This window comes from Anser cygnoides, chromosome 1 (assembly GCF_040182565.1).
Source record: "Anser cygnoides isolate HZ-2024a breed goose chromosome 1, Taihu_goose_T2T_genome, whole genome shotgun sequence".
NCBI lineage: Eukaryota > Metazoa > Chordata > Aves > Anseriformes > Anatidae > Anser > Anser cygnoides.
The window spans coordinates 92,062,278-92,082,375 of NC_089873.1; the positions used below are offsets into that span (position 1 = coordinate 92,062,278).

Consider the following 20,098-nt stretch of genomic DNA (forward strand, 5'->3'; position numbering starts at 1 on the left):
TCTGTAGAATTTCTACTGTCTCAGCACATACTTTGTCTGTGAGTTTATTAACTGCTGTCAAACTATGCAGTAGGTTATAAATTTTAGCCTTTTTGTGTTCTATAAAACTCACCTTGTTGATTTTTTTAATTATTTTTTTATTTTCATCATGTGTAATATCAGCATTACATACTATTCCAGTCTCTCACTAGGGGTGAAGGACGCTGTGACAGTGAACTATAAATCAGATCTCTTTTTCCCCAGGCATTTTTGCTGTCTTTTACAAATATTTTAGTTATTGTTATTAAATGAAAGGGATCCTGAAAACAAGTACTAAATTAAACTTGGAATTATTTTAAAGTAACATTTTCTTGTTAGTTTTATGAGAAAGTGCAAAATCTGACAAAAGTCTGACTTCTAAGGCCCCATCTTTACGTCAGCACAGCAGACTTTGTGATGTGCTTCAGTCACCATGGGTACACTTTCCCATGGCTTGTTATTTGGAAGAAAGTAGCAGGGGAAATGTGGGGAGTTGTTGGGGGAAAGAGTGGGAAATATGGGTGGGAGTGGAGAAGGATAAATAGATGTGGGCAACTTCCAAGTTCCCTCTGCCTAAGAGGGATCCTGGGAGCAGTGTTTGCAGAAGGTGATGTGATTCCACAAGAGCAGAGAGAGAAGAGGAAGGATGTCCAGGACTGGTTGAGTTACTGATGAACAGTCCTTACCTATCATACCATGTAAAGTTTTCAGCTTGCCTAAGTTAGGTCCTTGGTGCCCTGTCCTCCTTTGGTGTTTGACATTTGTGCATCGCTTTAAGCTTTTAAGGTATGATGGCTGAGGAAAAAATTTGCTTTTTGTCAGACTATACATAACCAAGAAGTTTGCTTATTTCCCTTCACCTCCCTTGTCCTTGCTTCCTTTTCCCTTACCCCCACTGCCCCAGCCTACACTCACCTGCAGACAGGCAGTGGATTTCAGCTAGGGTGCTCCTCCCTCTGCAGAGAAGCATTTTGTGGCACGGATGGGATCCTGTTGTGTCTCCCTCCCTTTTTGCCTTAGCTCAGAGACTCCCTCAGCTCCAATAAATCGCCTAAGCCCCACAAAGACTCTCCTGCCGTCCCTGAGGGATGGCAGCAGAACTGCTTGCTCACCCCAGGGCCTCCCCCATACCTGCGCGACGTGTCCCCACTCTCCCTGTCACGGGGATCACACAGCAGCTCGAGAGCTCAGAGATGGTCTCTGGGGAAGGACAGCACAACCACCGCCCAGTTTGCTGGAGGTGCTCTGCCTGCAGGAACACCTTTGGCTAAAGCCATGATAATGTTTGTGTTTTCCTGCTCAATCTTCAGAAGTTTGTGGACACTTCTGAGGTGTGTTCAAGCTTTCTTACTCATATGCCTGACTAGGATATATATGATATTAAACTTAATAATATTCTTGTGGAGAGAACTGTAGCAAAAGCCATTAAGAGCGTGTGGAGACCTTTTCAGAAATTGACCAAAACCCCATAAAATATTAATTGTTCTCTGGCTACAGTTGTGCTGAAGGGAAGTTGCTGTTTTTCATAAGGTACTCAGCACTTCACAGGACTGTGCTCTTTAACTCCGCCAAGTGATGGTAAATGAAAAGGATAAGCATGTGGGACTGTCTTGCTCCTACATCTCTAACATCCTATATTTTTGCACTGGTATTTATAACTCCAGATTTGTCTGTGACACAGTAATGCCCCTGAGCTGCTCATCTCCCTGTATAGAAGCTAATCAGTACAGAAGTATTATTGATACCTAACCGCTTCCCTGAGCTCACAGAGGAAGAAAGAATTCGATTCCTGAAAGCTGTAAAATAAAAAGCAGGACTACAGCACTGACCAACAACAAGAAAACTTGTATTTAATCTATTTAACAGACCACGATGATTTTTGTTAAAGGAGTTCCAGTAAAAGATTCCTCTTTTGCTCAGGTTATGTCAGTAGGCTCATGACCAGAGTGTTGCATTTTCCTTGGGGACCCGTGCTATGAGGGGGCAAATAGGGTACAATTGCACACCTACAATGGAGAAGATGTAACACTGTTTGCACTCTCAACTTTCTCCATCCTTCTTTATGGCATAAATTGTAACTATTTCTTACAGTCAGTCCAGGATTAGACTTCTATGTGTTGCTAACGGTTAGCATATAATTAATAGTCAACCATTGTGAGGATCTCCTAACTTTTCTAGTACACTTTTGTAGTGAGTGGGAGAGTTTGGCTTTTCAAGAACTACAATTTGAGCATGGCTCTGTTTACTTCCACTTTAGCCACATTATGAAATCCCATCTGGTTTAGAACCAGGCATTAAAGGTAATCTTACATGGGTACAAATAATCACTAAGTAAAAATAGAAACTCAGTTGTAAGAGGTTTACCATGACCCTTTAAATGCAGTACTCGCCTGAGTTCTGGTCATGAGCAAGACTCTGAACCTGGGAGATATAATCGTGAACAGAATACAAGAGACACTTGTGTAATAATATGGGTGCCAACGAATCATTGCCAGGTGATGGCCCTGTCCCAGAGATGCATCATTATTACAGCAAATTTATGAGAGAGTGCCCATCTGGGCAACTTAGTCTGCATGAATTCAAGAAACTCCTGGGTCTGCAGGGGCTGGATCCACAGGCAGATTTATACATTAAACGAGTGTTTGATATCTTTGATCTGAACCAGGTAAACCTTCTTTTATTTATGTCTTTAATGTCATACTACTGTTTGTGAGTTGTAGCCTGCAGGCTTTTCTTTGTGATCTGCTCACAAAACTGCTGTCGTGGACAGGGTCGCTGCTGTGGTGCGCTAAAGGTGAAGAGGTGGGACTGTGCTTTGAGAGCTTTGAGGAGGACTCTCACTAGTACTTTCCAGATGCACTTGAAAAATGTCAAGAAACATTTCTGAAAATGAGATGTAATTTGTAGTTCACTGGTTATTCTTCTATCCTTTGCTTATCCTATGCTTGTATGTGAGCATATAAAAATATTTGTATGTGCAAATACAAAGTTAGTTAATAAATTCCTTTTTCACAACAATGTTATACAAAGGGGAAAATACAGTCTCCACTTAACCAACGAAGTGCATCACAGATGCACAGATTTGTCCAAGGTACTGTATTGAATGTGTGGCACAGAGGAAAATGTAGTTAAGATTAGGAAACAACACACAGTGCCCAACTTATGAGACCAGACAGACTACCAAATGAAGAGGTAAAGCAGATTCTTTGCATTGTATCTCCAGTTTACTCTCCCTGAAGCTGCAATAACTGCTTGTGCTTGCAGTCAGCTCTCCCTAACATGCAGGTAATGTCCAAGTTATGGCCATCTGGTACTTGTGTGCAGCACCTTTCAGTAGGTGTAGAAGACCTTAGACCATGTCATTGTGAAGGAAGAAGGCAAACATCAGAGAATCTAACAACTGACAGACTGCCAGGCAAGTGTGGGCTGTTTTCTAGGTCTGTCTTGAGGACTGTCTTATGCTCGTAGGTCCTGGAGATGGCCAGCTTGAGCCCTCCACTCGTGGCAATGCTGGAGTGTCCCAGGACACTGCCTACCAGCACATGCTCTGCAGATTTTTGAGACTCTACAATTCTGGATTGATATAGAAGTGTGGAGAGTAAAATAAATGCAGCTTTCAGAAAGAACCTGTGCTCAGGTCTAGTTGCTGTGGCAGTGGCCAGATGCATTTAAAATGGCAACACCTTGCTAATAGTCACTTCTCTATCTATGGGGTAATGTAGAGGGATTCAGTCTCAGAAAAACTGCTTTACTACTCATCGTATTGCTAACCCTCACACCTTTTATGAATACATCCTCAGGGGACAGCAGGCTATGGCTGTATAGCCAATACAAGAGAAAGTATTTCCTACTACTGCCTTTTCCATGTCTCTATTCTGAGTCTGTGTTTCTGATTTGTTGTATTTTAATCTCTATTCAGTTATAATGACTGTGTTTCTGTTACCATACAGCCTGAATTATTTTGCTTCTTTTTCTAACACTCTGTTGTTAACAACACTGTTTTCATAAGTTTAATTACCTTTTTTTGTTTATTTCTGAGACTGAAAACCACTATTTTAAGGTATACTTTTAGAAATAACAAGTATCAGGCAAACACTTTTCAAGTACCTGTCCATGATGCTTTTTATGTGGTTAAGCTGGGAATAAAGTAGCAACAGAACAGCCTCTCAGGGCAGGAGAAAGGAACAGTGTATGTTATTGATGAGGTAAAATAAGAGGATCTCCTCACTCCACATGTTCACTTTTTGTCCAGTACCCTTGCTACAGCTTTTTCTTCTCCACAGGGGTTTTTGGTGGAAACATAGGCTTTCATCCTGAAAGGTGCTTTTAGTTAAGTACAGATATGTGAAGAGTGGTCAATGGATAGCTGACTGGGAGTATCACACTGTGGGCTCTTAAATGGCAGCTATGATTGTACAAATAAGGGGTCATTATCCTTCTACAGCATTATGTAGAACATTTAGGCACTCTGCAATATTAAACAGATGATAATCTTTCATCTGCAAACCACTGAAGTTAATGTATGTGAGTGGTTGCATGCATAATAGGCACGGATTCAGAAATAATTTGGTCATTTGGGCTTTTTCTTACAATCAGTTTCCCTTGGCACTACAGAGACTACTCAGGTTTGTAGGTCAAAATTTGATTTCTTTTGCTTTTGCACTCTTGTCTGGTTGTTGCTTTCTAATAAAGGGGTCATTACCACAGTGAGTGGTGGAGTATATAAAATTTCTTGGTAGAAATGATTTCTTTTTGCTTAATAGCTCCCTTTATATAGCAGTGCTGTTTAGAGCTAGCAAACTTGAACATTCTCCCATGTTTTGCCTAGCTGACTTTTATAGATATATGACCTGATTTTTTCCTTGTAAAACTTTTTGTAGCCAGACAAAAACACGGTTTAAAAGCGTTTTTTTTACAGTTTAAAACTGTCATGACTTCTATTGCTGAAGTTTATATATAAAATTATATGCTCTGTGGAGTGGTTTAAAGTTCATCTAAATCTGAAGAAACTAATTCTTGGAAACTTAAGTCATTTAATCAGGTCCTCTTCTGTCAGCATAAAATATGTATTTCTCATGTGGGCTTCTGTTTTCACACAAATAGAAATCTGCTCAGAAAGCTGTGCTAAAGTGCTAGGCCTGAGATTAAACTACAATTTCAATTATAGCAGCTTAATGCTTCTTGAGGTAAGTTGGGGTCACCCATGCCGAGAAATATTCCATCATGAATATTATAATTAAACACTCTTAAAAAGCGCATAGGCTTTCTCCTCCATGTTTCATATATGCCCAGTTTAAAATCTCTAGAAGGTAAAACGTGAAACATTAGCCTCATAGGAAGCCAACAAGGCTTGTGGGGAAAAAATTACAGTAGTGAATTGCATTTCACCTCCTTGTTAACCTTCCTGCCTCCAGTTGAGGTTTGTTACAGACATCTTTTGCCTACTTAGGATTTTCATTTAGAACAAAACAAAACAAACAAACAAAACAATAACAACAAAAAACAGCCACTTGCCATTGAACTGTAAACAGTGAAAAAATGATTTTGGTAGCAGGGTAGGGGTTTTTGTTGTTGTTTTTGTTCTGTTTTTACCAGTTCGTGATAGATTGATAGCCTTGTCAAAGCTTGGTTCACTCACGTCATCTATATAAACGTTAACAAAAATTCAATTGCAAGCCAAATCTTAGAGTCCCCTGAATTTCTTTAAGTTGGAGATAATCGTTCAGCACCCTTCTTATGGAAATGACATTGGTCAGTCAACATGTGACAGTGGGCGGTACATCTTCACAGCACAGTTCAGTCTCGTGTAGAGATATTGAGGTTACTTCTGGCCTTGGCCATAGCCAAAGCATGTTAGCTAGGAATATTGCACTAATTTACCATGCTGAAGAGACAGTGCTACTGTGGCTGTAGGGCTTTCTGGACTCAGTTATCTTGCATGTTTGTATGTGATGGGGCATAGCATCATACAGGTATTCCAGCCACTGTCTCAACAGAGTGTATCTGTTCAATGGATAAAAGCTGTTTCCAGTCAGTGCCCATTTCTGTTGGAGTTTAGTGATCCAAGCTTTGTCTTCTCAGGATCATGCTCTCACTTTAAATTAAAAATCCAGATCACCGTCATCCACATCCAATGGCTTGCAAATAGGTTTGGAACTGCTAAATTTAATAATTGAATTCTGCAAGAATAGATTGATTGAGTTCTTGTGACCTGTGAAGGACAAAATTTACATAGCCATTTAACGTGTGAAACAATGTACTGAAAATGGGATGCCGCTATGGTAGTTCTCTTATTCCCTATTTCAGCATTAATTGAAACTAGATACAAGAATAAATGTCTTGTCATTTTGTAAGAAAATTGTATTTTAAAAGTTAGATACACTATGAAGAGTAAAGAAGATTAATAGGATTTTGGTATGTAGCTCTAGAGGAAAAACATGCAATTTCAAGGATTTTCTGCTAACGTTTTGTAAAGCATCAGATGGTCCTCAACAGAGAACAGTAGTTCTTGCTAAACCTCCTGTGCAGAGATTAAGTTGGTAGGTGCAAAAAAGTGGATGCTCCATAGCAAAGAGTTTACAAAAATCTTTAGGTAAGTAATCAACAACTGCTGTTAATCTGTAGTCATCTTTCTAGTTTGTGCTTTTTCATTTAATATTTAAAGTAGTCCTGTGATAAAATAGAGTTCATCTGATATCATTATGCAGATTAGAAAAGATAAAAAAATTTGAAAAGGAATCCATTTTAAAATCTAAAGAAGAAAGTTACGGCAGATTATTTACTGCAGAACAGATAATAAGAAATGCAAAAGTGTGTTACTTCAATAGAACAGTTGCCTGTCAAAATGTCTACATAGCAATGAAAACTAAATCTCAAAACATCTTTTGTTGGGAGCCAGATCACCACTCCTTTTTTCCTCACTCTACCTCCTTCCCTACTGTACTTCTGTGCCTTTATTTTATTTTTTTTTGATTTACAGTGATTTTCAGGTAGACTTTTCATCATCTTATTCTGTGGTCTGACTATAAATAGATATTATCCTCTCTGGGTATTGTGGCTTGAATGGGATTAGTCGATATCTCCCCTTGGGTATTGTAGTAGAAGGAAATGTACATCATTTGCTATGAAATCCTCTGTGAAAGCAGTGGTTGTAGCTCATTCTAAGAAAAATATAAAAACACTCACACAAATATTTAACGTTTTTCGTAGATGTTTTTGTGATAACTGCAACTCATTGACTTGCAGTTGCTTTTTCCTCCACTTTTTCCCCCTTCTTAAGAAGTGTGAGAGACAAAGAAATGTTATTTTCATTGACATGAAGTGATAAGTTGTAAATGTTTGATATGGCCCAACTATGCAATGGTTTCCTCTCACTATATGACAGCTGCCTTCCATGTTCCCATGAGAACATGAAGAGCTTTCAAAGCATTGCCAGTGAGCAATACTTCAAACGCTACCTGGAACCTAAATATTAAGTGTTCCATTTTCTTATGAGATTAATTAGAATGACTCAGGGTATCTCTGTTTATTTTCCTTTGCTTACAACTTGGTTCTCCAGTTGGGCTTCCTTTCTTAGACTGCCTTCCTCGGAAGTGTCTCGAGAACCCCAAATAGCTGCTATGATATGAATTGTCACACTGCCTAAGAAACTGCCTAGACTGTTGCATTCCTACATCTCTAGAGGCACTACCAAAGTTGACACACATTTGATGTTATAGCTTATAGTTGTGAGAGGATGATAATTATAAAAATATTTTCCTAGACTTTTCTGAACAGCTTTTGGTTTTTGTATCCTAAGTCTTCAAATAGTTTTGGAAACATAAGTTCAGCTGCACATGTAGTTTTAGGGTTATCTTTAGGCTGGCATAACTTTTCGGGCATGTAACTTTTCCTAGCTTACTCTAATCAGCCAGGTTAGCCAAAGCAGTAAAGCTAAAACAGCAACACATGCATTACATACTGCAATAAGGGGTCAAGAGCCATATAAGCTGATATTGTGCTTGCAAGACATGCTAGGTTTTATGTCACTTCTTTTCTGTCCTTCCTGAGATTCTTGTGTTGGTTCAGCACACATGGGTAGGGCTACCACTTTGCCTAAAGAAGTAAAACTCTTGCTTTTTCTGGTTTTGAACACTTTTTCATTCTCACAATTGCCTCTAAATAAGTCTACACAACAGGAAATATTTTTAAAATGTTTTTCTTTTCATGGCAATCATAGCTGTCACATTGTAAAGTCAGCAATAAAAACCTGTGTGTCAAAAAATTAATTAGCTTCTAAACCAAGGGCTAGATGAAAATAAGAATAGAAATGTCTCTTAGTCAGAAATAATCCTTCTGTCAGAAGTAACAGAAATCTACAGCTTTTCTTGAAATATTCTGGCTTTTTGGAGTTGATATGTACATGTAGAAATCCTTTTCACATTAGTTTTGGACACAATCCAACAAAAGCAACAAAACCAACAAAGCCAGACCATTTGTTTCGCCTTAATCTGAAGTAATGTTGCATAAAATTATCTCCAACATAAAGTAACTAGTCTGATTACTGTACATAAGGACAAGATTAAAATATGGTTTTCTGTGTTCAAAGTAGTATAGTTATATCATTTTTGTCAGTATGCCTAAGTGTCTTTTAAATGGACTGTAAAAAAAAAAAAAAAACAACACCACTGAATAGAAATGATTTTCTGTAACTATTTAATCTGGCTCCAAGAAACATTACTCAATTTATAGATGGTTTTAAAGAATGTCTTTTTTCTTCTTCTTACCTCCAGATTTAAAAAAAAAAAAAAAACGTTTTTTATATTGATTCCAAAAAGGCTATAGGAATCCGTTACTTTGTAAGGATTTCCCATAATTATTGGTGCAATTTCACAATCCTAATTTTGTTTTCTAATGGTTTGGTATAGGATTTATTGCTGTAATAGTACTAACTTACACTATAATAGTGTGTCATTGCCAGCTAAAAGACTATTTTAATAATGTCAGTAAAACCATCACTTGCTAAATGTCAGTACAGAGGAATTCTTGAATTGTTGAGTACAGATGAATTCTGCTGCACCCACTACTGCTTTGGCAGCTGGCTGTCAGGAGTCCCCTTTCACAATAAGACCCAGCACATGAGATCTGCACAGGCTAAGACTGCCCAGCCTTTAGGTCCTTTACAAAAGGAAAACAAAAGGAAAGTTTTAGAGTTGTCTCCTGTGCACCTACTCAATGACCAATCTTATACATCAAGCTGAAGCAATTATACCTTTGTAGCAAAGTGTGTAGGGCTTCTTTGAAAATTTCATTTAAGTGTACACAAATTAGCATGTACTATGCAGTTGTCATTGAGATTTAAAAGCACTTGGAGCATATTACTAACATTACCAGTTAATGCTGAATTTTATCACATTAAGTGAACAGGCAATGAAGATTAACTTTGCACATTTAATCACAATTACTTTAAAATACTGCTTGTTAAATTATGATGTAGATAAAGAGAACAATGAATTTAAAGAGAATGAGTTCAGTAATATGTTTCTTTTATTTAAAGAAATTATTTTTAGAAGTACAACCATAGTTTTTTTCTATTTATTGCCTTAATAATTCTGAATAGAGCAGTTGAAGGGTACTCCTAGTTTACATTTTGTTTTTTCTTCCTTTATCACTTTAGTGTTGCTTTGAAATATCCAAAAGTATGCAACTGTGATTAACGCATTTGTTGGTGATAATGATGTTGGTGAACTAAGCTTTGGAAATGATAAGAATTGCAGAAGAAATGCAACAGAAATTGGGTGATCTCTCTTAACTAACTTGGTCACAAACTCATGTAATGACACTAAATTTATATTGTTCTTGTGATGAGACATGATCTATAATCTTCCATTATCACAGAAATAAAAAATGCTTATGAGATAAAGAAGGTAAAGTATTAACTTTTTTTCCCTTGAGGTCCTTTATCTGATAGTACAGAGTAGTCTAGAGAACGATAGGAAATGTGTTTTAATTTGGGGGAGATTTCTTACATACATTCCTTGAAACATTAATGCCTAAAATATGACCCACCTGTGGTTATCTGCCATATAGAGCATCTGCCACAAGAAGGCATTTGTGTCTTCAAAGTCCTTTTTCTATAGGTTTGTCAAGCAAGAAAAATTTGCTTGAACTGTCAACAAAAAATTTGCTGGAAAAACAGAAGGCCACGGAGTCATGGCTGTGTGTTTTTTGTTGTTGTTTTCTCTCTCTTGCCCACTGCTTTATTATAAATTGATAAGGATGGTCCTAAAAACATGGGCAGAGGCTCAATATTAGGGGGTGGAAAAAGCTGAACCCCATCATCTGGGAGGCAGTGGTGGAGGGCTAGGTCCTTGGGCACGTGCTTTCCTTCTGTACAGCCCTCCTGGATGCTGCTCTGCCATGCCACGCCACAGGCTGAGCACAGGGCCCAGCCCAGTGCCTTGGTGACATCCCTGTCTCCTTGCTTGGCCAGTAACCTCAAAAGAAAATGGTGAGTGGTGGCAGCTAGCTGGGGGGGGTGGGAGGGGGGAGTGAGGGAGAAGGGGAGCTGATAATTTTAAAGAAATATAATTGTTGGTCATCCTAGCATTTTGGATTTCAACAGGTTTCGCCAGGGTGGTGAACACACCTGAAAGCCTGGTATTTTCTGTCCCCAAATATCACAGGTCTCGAGCTTGACAAAGCAGAACCTTGTGTAACAGGCTGATCAATATAGCCTGGTCTCTTTATATAACAGTGGGTTTGCAGCTGTCACAAAACCACTTAACGATTTGCTGCTCCTAATTCCCTGCTTCTTTCTTCGTCCTTACCTAATAGCCTTTGCTTGCCAAGAGCTTCCCCCTTGCCCTGTGACAAATGCTAGCTTTGTTTACTGAGGAAACCGGTGATTCTGGCCACAGCCTGAGGGAAGCCTGGAGTCTTCTCCAAGCCCCAAACTTCATCAGACCTCTGGGACGTGTCAAAGTAGCAGAGTCACAAGTAGCTCTGTATTTCTTCAATAATCTGTATGCTGCCTTTGATGAACAGCTGAAAGTCTTCAGAAATTAGAAACAAACAAAACAAACAAACAAACAAAAAAGGGAAGGAAATTGGGGAAGATGCAATGGATCAAAATGAATCCACCTTTAGTTTTCTGAGGATGGAGAAACCAGGACTATGAATTGGTAGGGCCAGACAGAAAGGGAGGAGTACACAGGATTAGCTATAAATTTCGCAGTTATTCTGAGCTGTGGTAATCTGCTATTTGACCTGTGCCAATATATACATAACCGCTTCTCTCTCTCTTATCAGGTTTAAATAGCAGTCTAAAAGACGGGGTGGGAAGGGAAGGTGGCTTAATGTTTTAAGCCCTTGGTTTGAAATACCTGGACAGTCTATATTTGCACACTTGTCAATCCAGATAAAGTCTGTTGAGCTATTCTCCTGCTGTCACGTTGAGACTTAGAGATTTTTCAGGAGCAAATCTGAAAACAAGGCAAGACTTATAGACACTTAATAGAGTCCTCAGTACTCCAGGTAAGACGATGAGTTCACTATTAGTGGGGTTTTGTGGGGACAAAAATTGTCCCTTTCCATATGTGTAACTGTTGTGTGTGGCAGGAGATAGCTGGCTCACCCAGAGTCTGTCTCCATAGGACTGCATCAACACTGTCCAGAAATCATGTTCAAGAGCTTCACACCCAAAATGCCCAGTTCTGGTTGTTCTGCCCAAGCCCCGAATTACTGTGCTGTTTAGGATTAGCTGTGTATTCACAGCTTCCAATTCAATTATTTTTAATCTGTATCCAAATAATTTGAAGCTGTGAGAGTTTTTTAAGGACCTGTGAAGATTAACAACACTATTCTAGGAACCAAAGCATAAAGCCCTTCTCAGGCTTTCAGGGTTTGAGTACTAATTGCATAAGGCTGCCATTCCTTCACTGTCCTTTCCCTTCACAGAACACGGCTCTCTGTCCTGACTGAGTATAAGTGGGCAGCCTCCAGCAATTGCACATAAACTGACATTCTGAAACAAAAATATCTCACAAAAAAAAAAAAAAAGATAATATGGGATCTCCTGAGAACAGAGTAATTTAATAACTAATGAATAGTCCCATTTTTATATACCATGTTGCCCTTGTCCAGATTCAGGGAAATCTCATGTTTCTGGCACAAAGGAAGATGTCACCTGTCATTTGCTTCTTTCTAGCTAGGTTTTCAAGCTAGTTGTTTTCAAACGTGGAGATGCTTCAGATCATTCAATTTTGGGATGGTAAATCCTCAGACCTTGTCACCATTCTTTCCAGTATGTGGGCTGCATCATTCTGGTAGTCTGACCTTGACTGAAGTGAACAGAGGCCTTTCACCCTGTGGTATTCACTGTTGCTTAAAACTAATTTAGTTGCAAGTTCTTCACCTGAATCTTTTCCTTCAGAACAGATATTCACAGCTCCAGCTCACTTTTACTTTAACCTTTTCAATATTGTGAGGCTGAGCTCAGATTCTCGGGCATTCAGCTTTGTTGTCTTCTTTCTTCTTTCTCCGGTCCTAATGTCACGGAGCTGCTTTTTACTGCTCAGGAGCTGGGCAGTGGGAAATGTCTCACAGTGCTAGAAGCTTCTGCTAGCAGAGTCAAGGGCTAACGGCAGGGTGAGACCACTGACCGCCTTTATTGCCTGCATGGGAGCTTGTTCTCAAATTAGTCTGATGCTTCCAGGTCACAGGTGTGCTAAAAAGAACGGGACAAATTTTGCTGGGTGTAATCGGTAAGATCTCCACTAAACAGAAGGTCTTGTTTCATAAACGCCCACTTGACACAGCCTGATGGCAGTAAGTAGCTTAGCAAGCCCAAAGACATGGTTTCCAAGGCAGGTCACTCAGCTCTGCAGTTGTGTCTGGAGGCAAGGTCTGCACAGCAGGTGCAGAGCATTGTGCAGGCCCTGGAAAGAGACCAAGAAGGAAGAGAGAACTCAGCCCTGTAGGGGCTGAGGGTAAATGTGGCAGTTTTGTGTTGGCGAGCAGCGAAGACAGGATGAGCACAGGGCAGCCATGGCAAAGGCAGGGCCTACACGGGGCCTGGGGACAGCGGGCAGGCCGGGGCCTCAGGGGATGGCACACCTGCAGCCCAGGGAGCAGGCATGGGGCCTGGGCAGAGCACGGCAGTCCATGCAGAGACAGTCAGAGCTGGTGGTGCCCTTAGGGCCCTGAGGATTAGTGTCATGCAATCAAAAAATTCTCCTTCCAGTTTTGGAGTCTGTTTTTGTGCTTGTTTTGTAAATTAAACACTGTCACAAGGGGCTTCGAAAACGCCCATCAGTGAAATGAAAGCCAATCACAACGTCAAGGGGAACTAGCAAGCACAACTATCATGTGGTTCAGTCTGCCCTTAAGCTTGTGGTTCTCCTGATCAAGTTGGTGGAGGCTAAAAATACATTTATTTGTTTATTTATTTTTACTGTCTGTTAAGGTAAGGAGTAAGTCTTTAAGACTTACTCAGGGGCATCTAAAAGAAGTTTTGAGGGCTTTTCAGTGGTTCTCCAGCCCTCTCCTCAGAACCACTTTGGGGAGATTTCCCCCATTTTGTGAGGGAGATTTTCCTCCTTTTCCACTGTATCTAGAGAGTATATCTTGTGAGCTTAGCCCAGCAGACTTTATGTATGCAGGCAGGGAAGGAAGGATAAATTCACCCTCCCTCTGAATGCTGGCGGCATTGCGAGTAACACGTTGCCTCCAAGGTAGGCAGGTGCCAGCTCCACACAGGCACAGACAATAAGCCCTGACACTCAACAACTCTATCAATCACCCTGCTCTGTCCGGTGTCCTAAAATGTCAAATAAGCAGGTTTCATTAGCGCTAACTCCTTTGAATAAAAATATTTTGAATTAGCACTTTGCAATAACATAATAAAGCACTGGAAGTAAATTATTTCTGTCTTCCAGCTGGTAAACAGTTCTGCTTATTGTGGTTTTGGTGCTTTGTTGTTGTTAGTTTTCCTTTATTACTATTTTCTTATTATTTATTTTATTATTTTTATGGTGTCCCTTTGCTTGTGATTGAGTGACATCCTAATGAGCAACAGATACTTCACCATGTGTGCTGCACAGCATGAAGTTTTACAGAGCCCGGAGACACATGAGGAAATACCTAGGCATTTGTATTGTGGATGGTTATAGAGCAGCAGATGGGTAAATCAGCACTGCAGTATTCTTTTAATAACATCATAATACATTTATTGTACTATTTATTGTACTTGAAGAACCAGGGGATTATCTTCATAGGTTATTGTTATGATTTTTTCCATTATTTAATGCACTATTCTGAGGCTTCTCTTTGCCACTGTAAAAAAAGCAGTATTTATCTTTCTTTGGGAAAGCTCTGGATATGTGTATCATGATTTCTATAGCTTTCACATCACATAAATATTTTCTGTATATAATGTATGTTTTTTGATGGAGAAAGGAAAAACAGCATGCTTCTTGTCAATGCCTCTGTGCAACACTCTTCTGGTTCCATATCATGTAGATAAACATGTTGGCCTTCTCAGTATTCATATTCCTGGAGCAGTGGCTGCTGAGGTTACCATGTTGCTGGTGGTCTTTGTGTGTCTACAGCCGTATGTGTCTGGGGCTTTCCTAGCAACCACAGCGTCTCTCAGATATGTTTCAGAGATTGGTTCTTTGTTTTTTTACCTTGGTCCTCAGTCTCTTCCTGCTTGGGACAGGCCAAATAATCCACCAGATAAGAGTTCATACTACAAAACATTAAGCTGATTTTTACATTTTCCAAACTTCTGGTATTCTGCTGCTGGTCAGAGCAATGGAAGTAAAACAAAGACATAAGAAGAAAGCTAACAAAATACAGTTTTCCAAAACCCAGAGTGAAATATAAGGGAGGAAAAAAAAAAAAAAAAAGAAAAGAAAATGAATCTAGTCACAGACATGAAGAAAGCCTAAACCTAATCTGTAGCTTCAATAAGTAGTATGAAATTCAATAAAGAAGCAGCAATGTGAAACGCATCTAACCACCTTCTTAACAGATCTATAAAATTAGGGGGTGGAAATGTAAAATATCTGATGAGATGTTTCTTGAAATAATATTTCCAAAAATAAAATCCAAGTTGGTGTGCCAGAAAGAAGCATAAAGTTTGTGGTACATGATGTGCCATTTTCTGGCAAAGTATCTGCTTGTAATACTGGGCCTAATCTTGCTGGAAAACTACATGAAGTTACTGTCAGATTTCATTTCATCCCAAACTGCAGTTGAGGGGTATCTTTGGCTTCGCTGATTTTACTGCAATTAAAATTACAGTAAATCCAGCAATGATGGCAGAACCTGCACAGAAAGTCTGTGAAGCCATAAATCAGCCTGCACAAGATATGCATACACAATTTCTGCCTGTACACTGAATCCAGTGTGTTGGATTGGATTTACCTCTTAGGTGCTACTGCTTTGCACAGAACAACTTTGCACAGAAATGAAAACAAGCACTACAAGTATGGCAATAAGTCACACCATGCCTTTACAAGACTTCTTTTCCTTTGTTCTAATACCGTCAGGAGGACAGATTAATGCCTGCTGATGTATGACAATAAAAATAAGTAACATGATAAACCTAGTAGATACTCATCCAGTCTTCTAAGTCACAGGCCATCTGAAGCTGATGACAATCTTTCCAAGGTTTTCCAAGTGTTTGGATTCTGACCAATGTAAAGATCACAAGATTAAATTTACCAGCTGCTAATTCTTTTTATATGCACATAAGAAACAGTTGGAGCAAGTACTCTCCAAATTCAGCAACTGTTCTTCCATCCTCACCCCTTTTATACAGTAGCTTAGACCACCTGACCATGGAGTCCTGTCCATCAGTAGTTTCAGAGAAGGAAGCAGAAAATCAATCAGAATCAAATCAGAATTAAATCAATCTCAAATGCTCCTTTGCTATGAATATCCCCCAATCCTCGCTATTTAGAAACTAGTTTATGACCTGAAGGCTTTATATCCCATGCAAAATGTATCAGTCGGAGAGACCTGATGCTTATACAGATAAACCACAGTATCTGGAGCTCATGCCAGGTTACTGGTTACCACATACAATTCTTATTGCATGATCTCTCAGATGAGTAACACCTGGAGCATCTCTGTTGCACTGGAAAACATCCATATTTCTGCAGTAATCATATGAAGATAAGCAGCTCCACTGCAGACATCTCAACAGTACCAAACTGGGTATCCCAGACTCCCCCTTTCTGCATGTAGAAGCCTACCACAAACCTGTTTTTCTTCTCTTCAAACAATGTCAACAGTAATTGCTCTGAATTGATTTGCTTCCCCTGCAGCTTTCAGGGAAGAACAAAACTATCTGAGCTAACACTTCTTCCTACAGTGCTTCCAGTTGAGCTCATCCTTTTTAAAGACCACATGAAATTTCTATGTTAAGGTGCTTTATAAATCAGCTTGTATATTGAATTCAGTGACCTGTTTCTGTGAAATTGACAGAATGAACAGAAAGTGAACATTATTAAATGGGGGTTTTCTCTCTTTCTCTCTTAGGATGGATTTATAGACTTCTTGGAGTTCATAGCTGCAATAAATTTGGTTATACGAGGGAAAATTGACCAAAAATTGAAATGGTATTTTAAGCTATATGACGCTGATGGAAATGGATGTATTGACAAAAAAGAACTATTAAGCATATTCACGGTAAGCAAATTATGACCAATAATAATTGCATTTGGGATAGCACATTATCTCTGAATCAGTAGTTCATCACATGTTGTATTTTACCTAATGCTTTACAGTCACAAAACCAGAACTGTTCAGGCTAGTGACACTCTTGTCATTGGTTTCTTGCTTACTGACATAAACGTATCTAAGTAGTATTTTACTTTAAACTATAATTCTCTATATATGCTGATTTACTGAAAGTGAAAAACTTTAGAAACAGTAGAAACATTATTGAGATAAACTGTATAAGAAGGCAGGGTAGAGCTGAAGTAGCATAATGAATAAAACAGCTGTTTGCAAGCATTTGTGCCAGTTTGTTGTGGAAAAATGGCTTCTCAAACAGAACTTTCTGCACAAAAAAAAATATAGATGTCATCAAAATATTCAAATATTTTCATTCTTTTTGAAAGGCTTTTAGATTTGTTTACTGCAAATGCCATTACTTGTTTTTTTAAATTAACTTGGAGAAATTTAATTTTATCATTAAATCCCGCACTGACATTTTGATACAAATATTGTAGATAATCTTTTTTTTTCTGAAAATGGGCCTATTTCAAACCCACAAACCAAAACAGTGTAATTCTTTCTGCACAATGATTTCCATATTTTTCAACTTGCTCTGGTGAGCTAATATTTTGCACTTCAGTAGCTGCTTTCAACCAAAAGATATTATAGGGTTCCTTGCAAATATGAATGACTTTTAATACTTCTTTCTAAATGTACAGAACCTGTTACAGATCAAGGTTTTGCTGCAGGGAGCATAAAATCTAAATAGGGATTTAATGTCATAATAAACAAGGAAAGTAGTTTTCCAAGATTCTGTCTTGCTGCTGGTGCCTGGCTAGTCACTGTTAAAGACTTTCAAGAGCTGCTGCCTCAAATGAAAGGAACCAGAGCTAGATTAGCCATGTGGTCAAACAAATTAAGTTGATGCATCTCCTTCTAAAGAACGGCTTTCTAAATGCAGAAAGAGAGGCTGCACAGCCTCAATTTCTTCTCATTTAAGACTAATGTCATCTTTCTGTTGTTGCTATTCTCCATCATTTTCTACTTGAAGGCATTGATGCAGCTGCCTTTGTCTTGGACTCTATCCAAAAAGAGAATTAAAAACATTTTAATGTAAAGATTTCTTTTTTAGCTTAACTGGTAAAACTTCCGCTTCTCTTTTGGAGTAAGAGAACTTTAAGTTAAACCTGTGCAAGTCATTTGACTTAGGCTAGATGAAAATAGATGAAACTCTAAACAAAAATAAAAATTCTGACTCACAGCCAGTAAAGGCTTTAATTATACTGAGCATCAGTAATCAAGGGTTTATCCAAAAAGATATATCAGATCTGAGACTTTAATATAAATCAAATAAGTCCTATTAAAACTTCATCTGCCCCTACAGCTATACAAGCTTTGGACCAGCAGATCATTTTAAGCCATCAAAATTCTTGCCATAGCGCCAGGCACCCTGTCAGTGCCTTTTTAACAGTCCAGATAATTTATTATTTAGGGGGATTTTGTGGTAGTCAGTGATTCAAGTACTTCAGGAAGCACTGCTTTCCTCTTAGTACTACAACAAATTTAACTGTGACAGAGGTACAGCCTTCTGAAGGCTGCGTTGGGGTCAGGCATACAAAATACCAAAAGTATCCATAGTACGAATGAGTAATACAAACAAGTTTATGTACCTGTATTTTGTAAAATTCTTGCTGCCTTTCAGAACTCTGTGCAAAGTACGGTAAAGATAGTGATGGTTAGGAATTCTACACCAGTGATGGATGTGTTTAGCTTGCATTTTATTTCTGTATAATGAGTTCTAAAATAGTATCTAAAATCATATGGTGAATTATCTTGCACAACACAGTTCATCTCATGATAATTAGATGTAAAAAAAAAAAAGCCTACAGTGTGCCCATTATATAACAAAAATAGATGTTTATACATAGATATGTATCTATTTTCTCAGTCACTAATTGTGATATTGATTCTGAGTCCAACTCTATAAGCACATGCTTGTTGGATATAGGCCACCAGTTATTAACATATAGGCTTCTTCTTTATTGGCCAGAATGATCACCATAATGCAGAAATGACTGTCTCAGTGAATGGGACACAATTTTGCAAAGGTATTCATTTATACCTTTACTCCAAATATTGGATACCTTTGCCACAGAAAAAGCAGAGGGGAGATTACTTTTCTTAACTTCTTTGGAGGACAAGTAAATTCTGCCAACTTTCAGGACTGCCAGTCTAACTTTATTTGTGATTACTAAGTTAAACATTTTTTAATAGAAAAATGACTTAGGCTTTCTCATCATGTGCTTTCAGCTGTGAAAAATAATACTACATTTAAATCACACAGAGCACAGGGCACTCTCAACACACAGAACTCTCTAGGGTGAGATAAAAATGCTGGTGTGGAATCTAGGGTATAGCAGAACAGAGGTGCCACATGGTTTCAGAAGACCTTCAGAGATATGTAAATGAGGTCTATAATCTTCAGGCGGTGTTATGTTAATTAAATTTCCAATCCTCATTACTGAAGATTTACTTGAAATAGCTATTTATTTAGCGATTTTGAAAGGATTGGTGAACTAAAGAGCTGCATCCCAATTACTGCAGTTGCCAGTGTATTGTTTTCACAACTTGAAGGAGAAAAGTCTGATGGAACTTTCTGCATTTCTGTCTTCAGGCTATCCAGGCTATTAATGGGCACACCAACATGTCCGCTGAAGAATTCACGAACATGATATTTCAGAAGATAGATGTGAACAATGATGGTAAGAATTTAGGTTTTCTTGGTAATGGCAGGGGTTTTTCCCCGTGAGAGAGTGCAGGGTAAGGAGGGGAGTTGAACACACTACTGAAGAACTCTGTTTTAGATAAACTGAAAACCTTTCTGTTCTTCTTTACCTATACTCATCCAGATTTACAGTACTGCCTCTATTAACCTGGCACAGGAATTACATGCAATAGTGGCTAAAACACGAAGGTCTTGCACTGTTCATCCAAAATAGCAGTGCTTTGGTTGCACAGTAAAATGAAGGTATTTTTTCAGTATATCCGCAACGGCTCAATCTACCTAAACTGAATAAGAAAACCAACTAAGATGCATGGTTGCACATGCCCTATCATGTCTGAAAGATTGGACAGCGTAGTGGATGTCTCTTGAAGTCTGAATGTTAACGCATGCTAAGACACATGCTATTGTTTTTTCTTAAGAGAACTAGAGTAAGCCAATTGGACTTAAAATTGGAAACTAAGACTTCAATTCACTGCTTTAGAATTATTTCTAGTAAAAAGCTTGTCACACATGAATGTCTTCCCTCCTATTCCTAACCATGAAAATGCTCCTACCGGCAACCACTATAGTAACTGACAAATTAGAAAT

The 20,098-nt window shown here is 38.7% G+C and overlaps 1 protein-coding gene across 2 annotated transcripts in view; it reads left to right on the top strand.

The window, feature by feature from the left end:
• GUCA1C (guanylate cyclase activator 1C) overlaps positions 1–20,098 on the top strand; it is a 36,176-nt gene that overhangs the window by 9,486 nt on the left and 6,592 nt on the right. For both annotated transcript variants that reach the window (XM_013186157.3, XM_048057293.2), the window contains exons 2-3: positions 16,546–16,695; positions 19,400–19,487. In XM_013186157.3, coding sequence (XP_013041611.1) covers positions 16,546–16,695; positions 19,400–19,487 — 238 coding nt within the window. The remainder of the gene's footprint in view (positions 1–16,545; positions 16,696–19,399; positions 19,488–20,098) is intronic.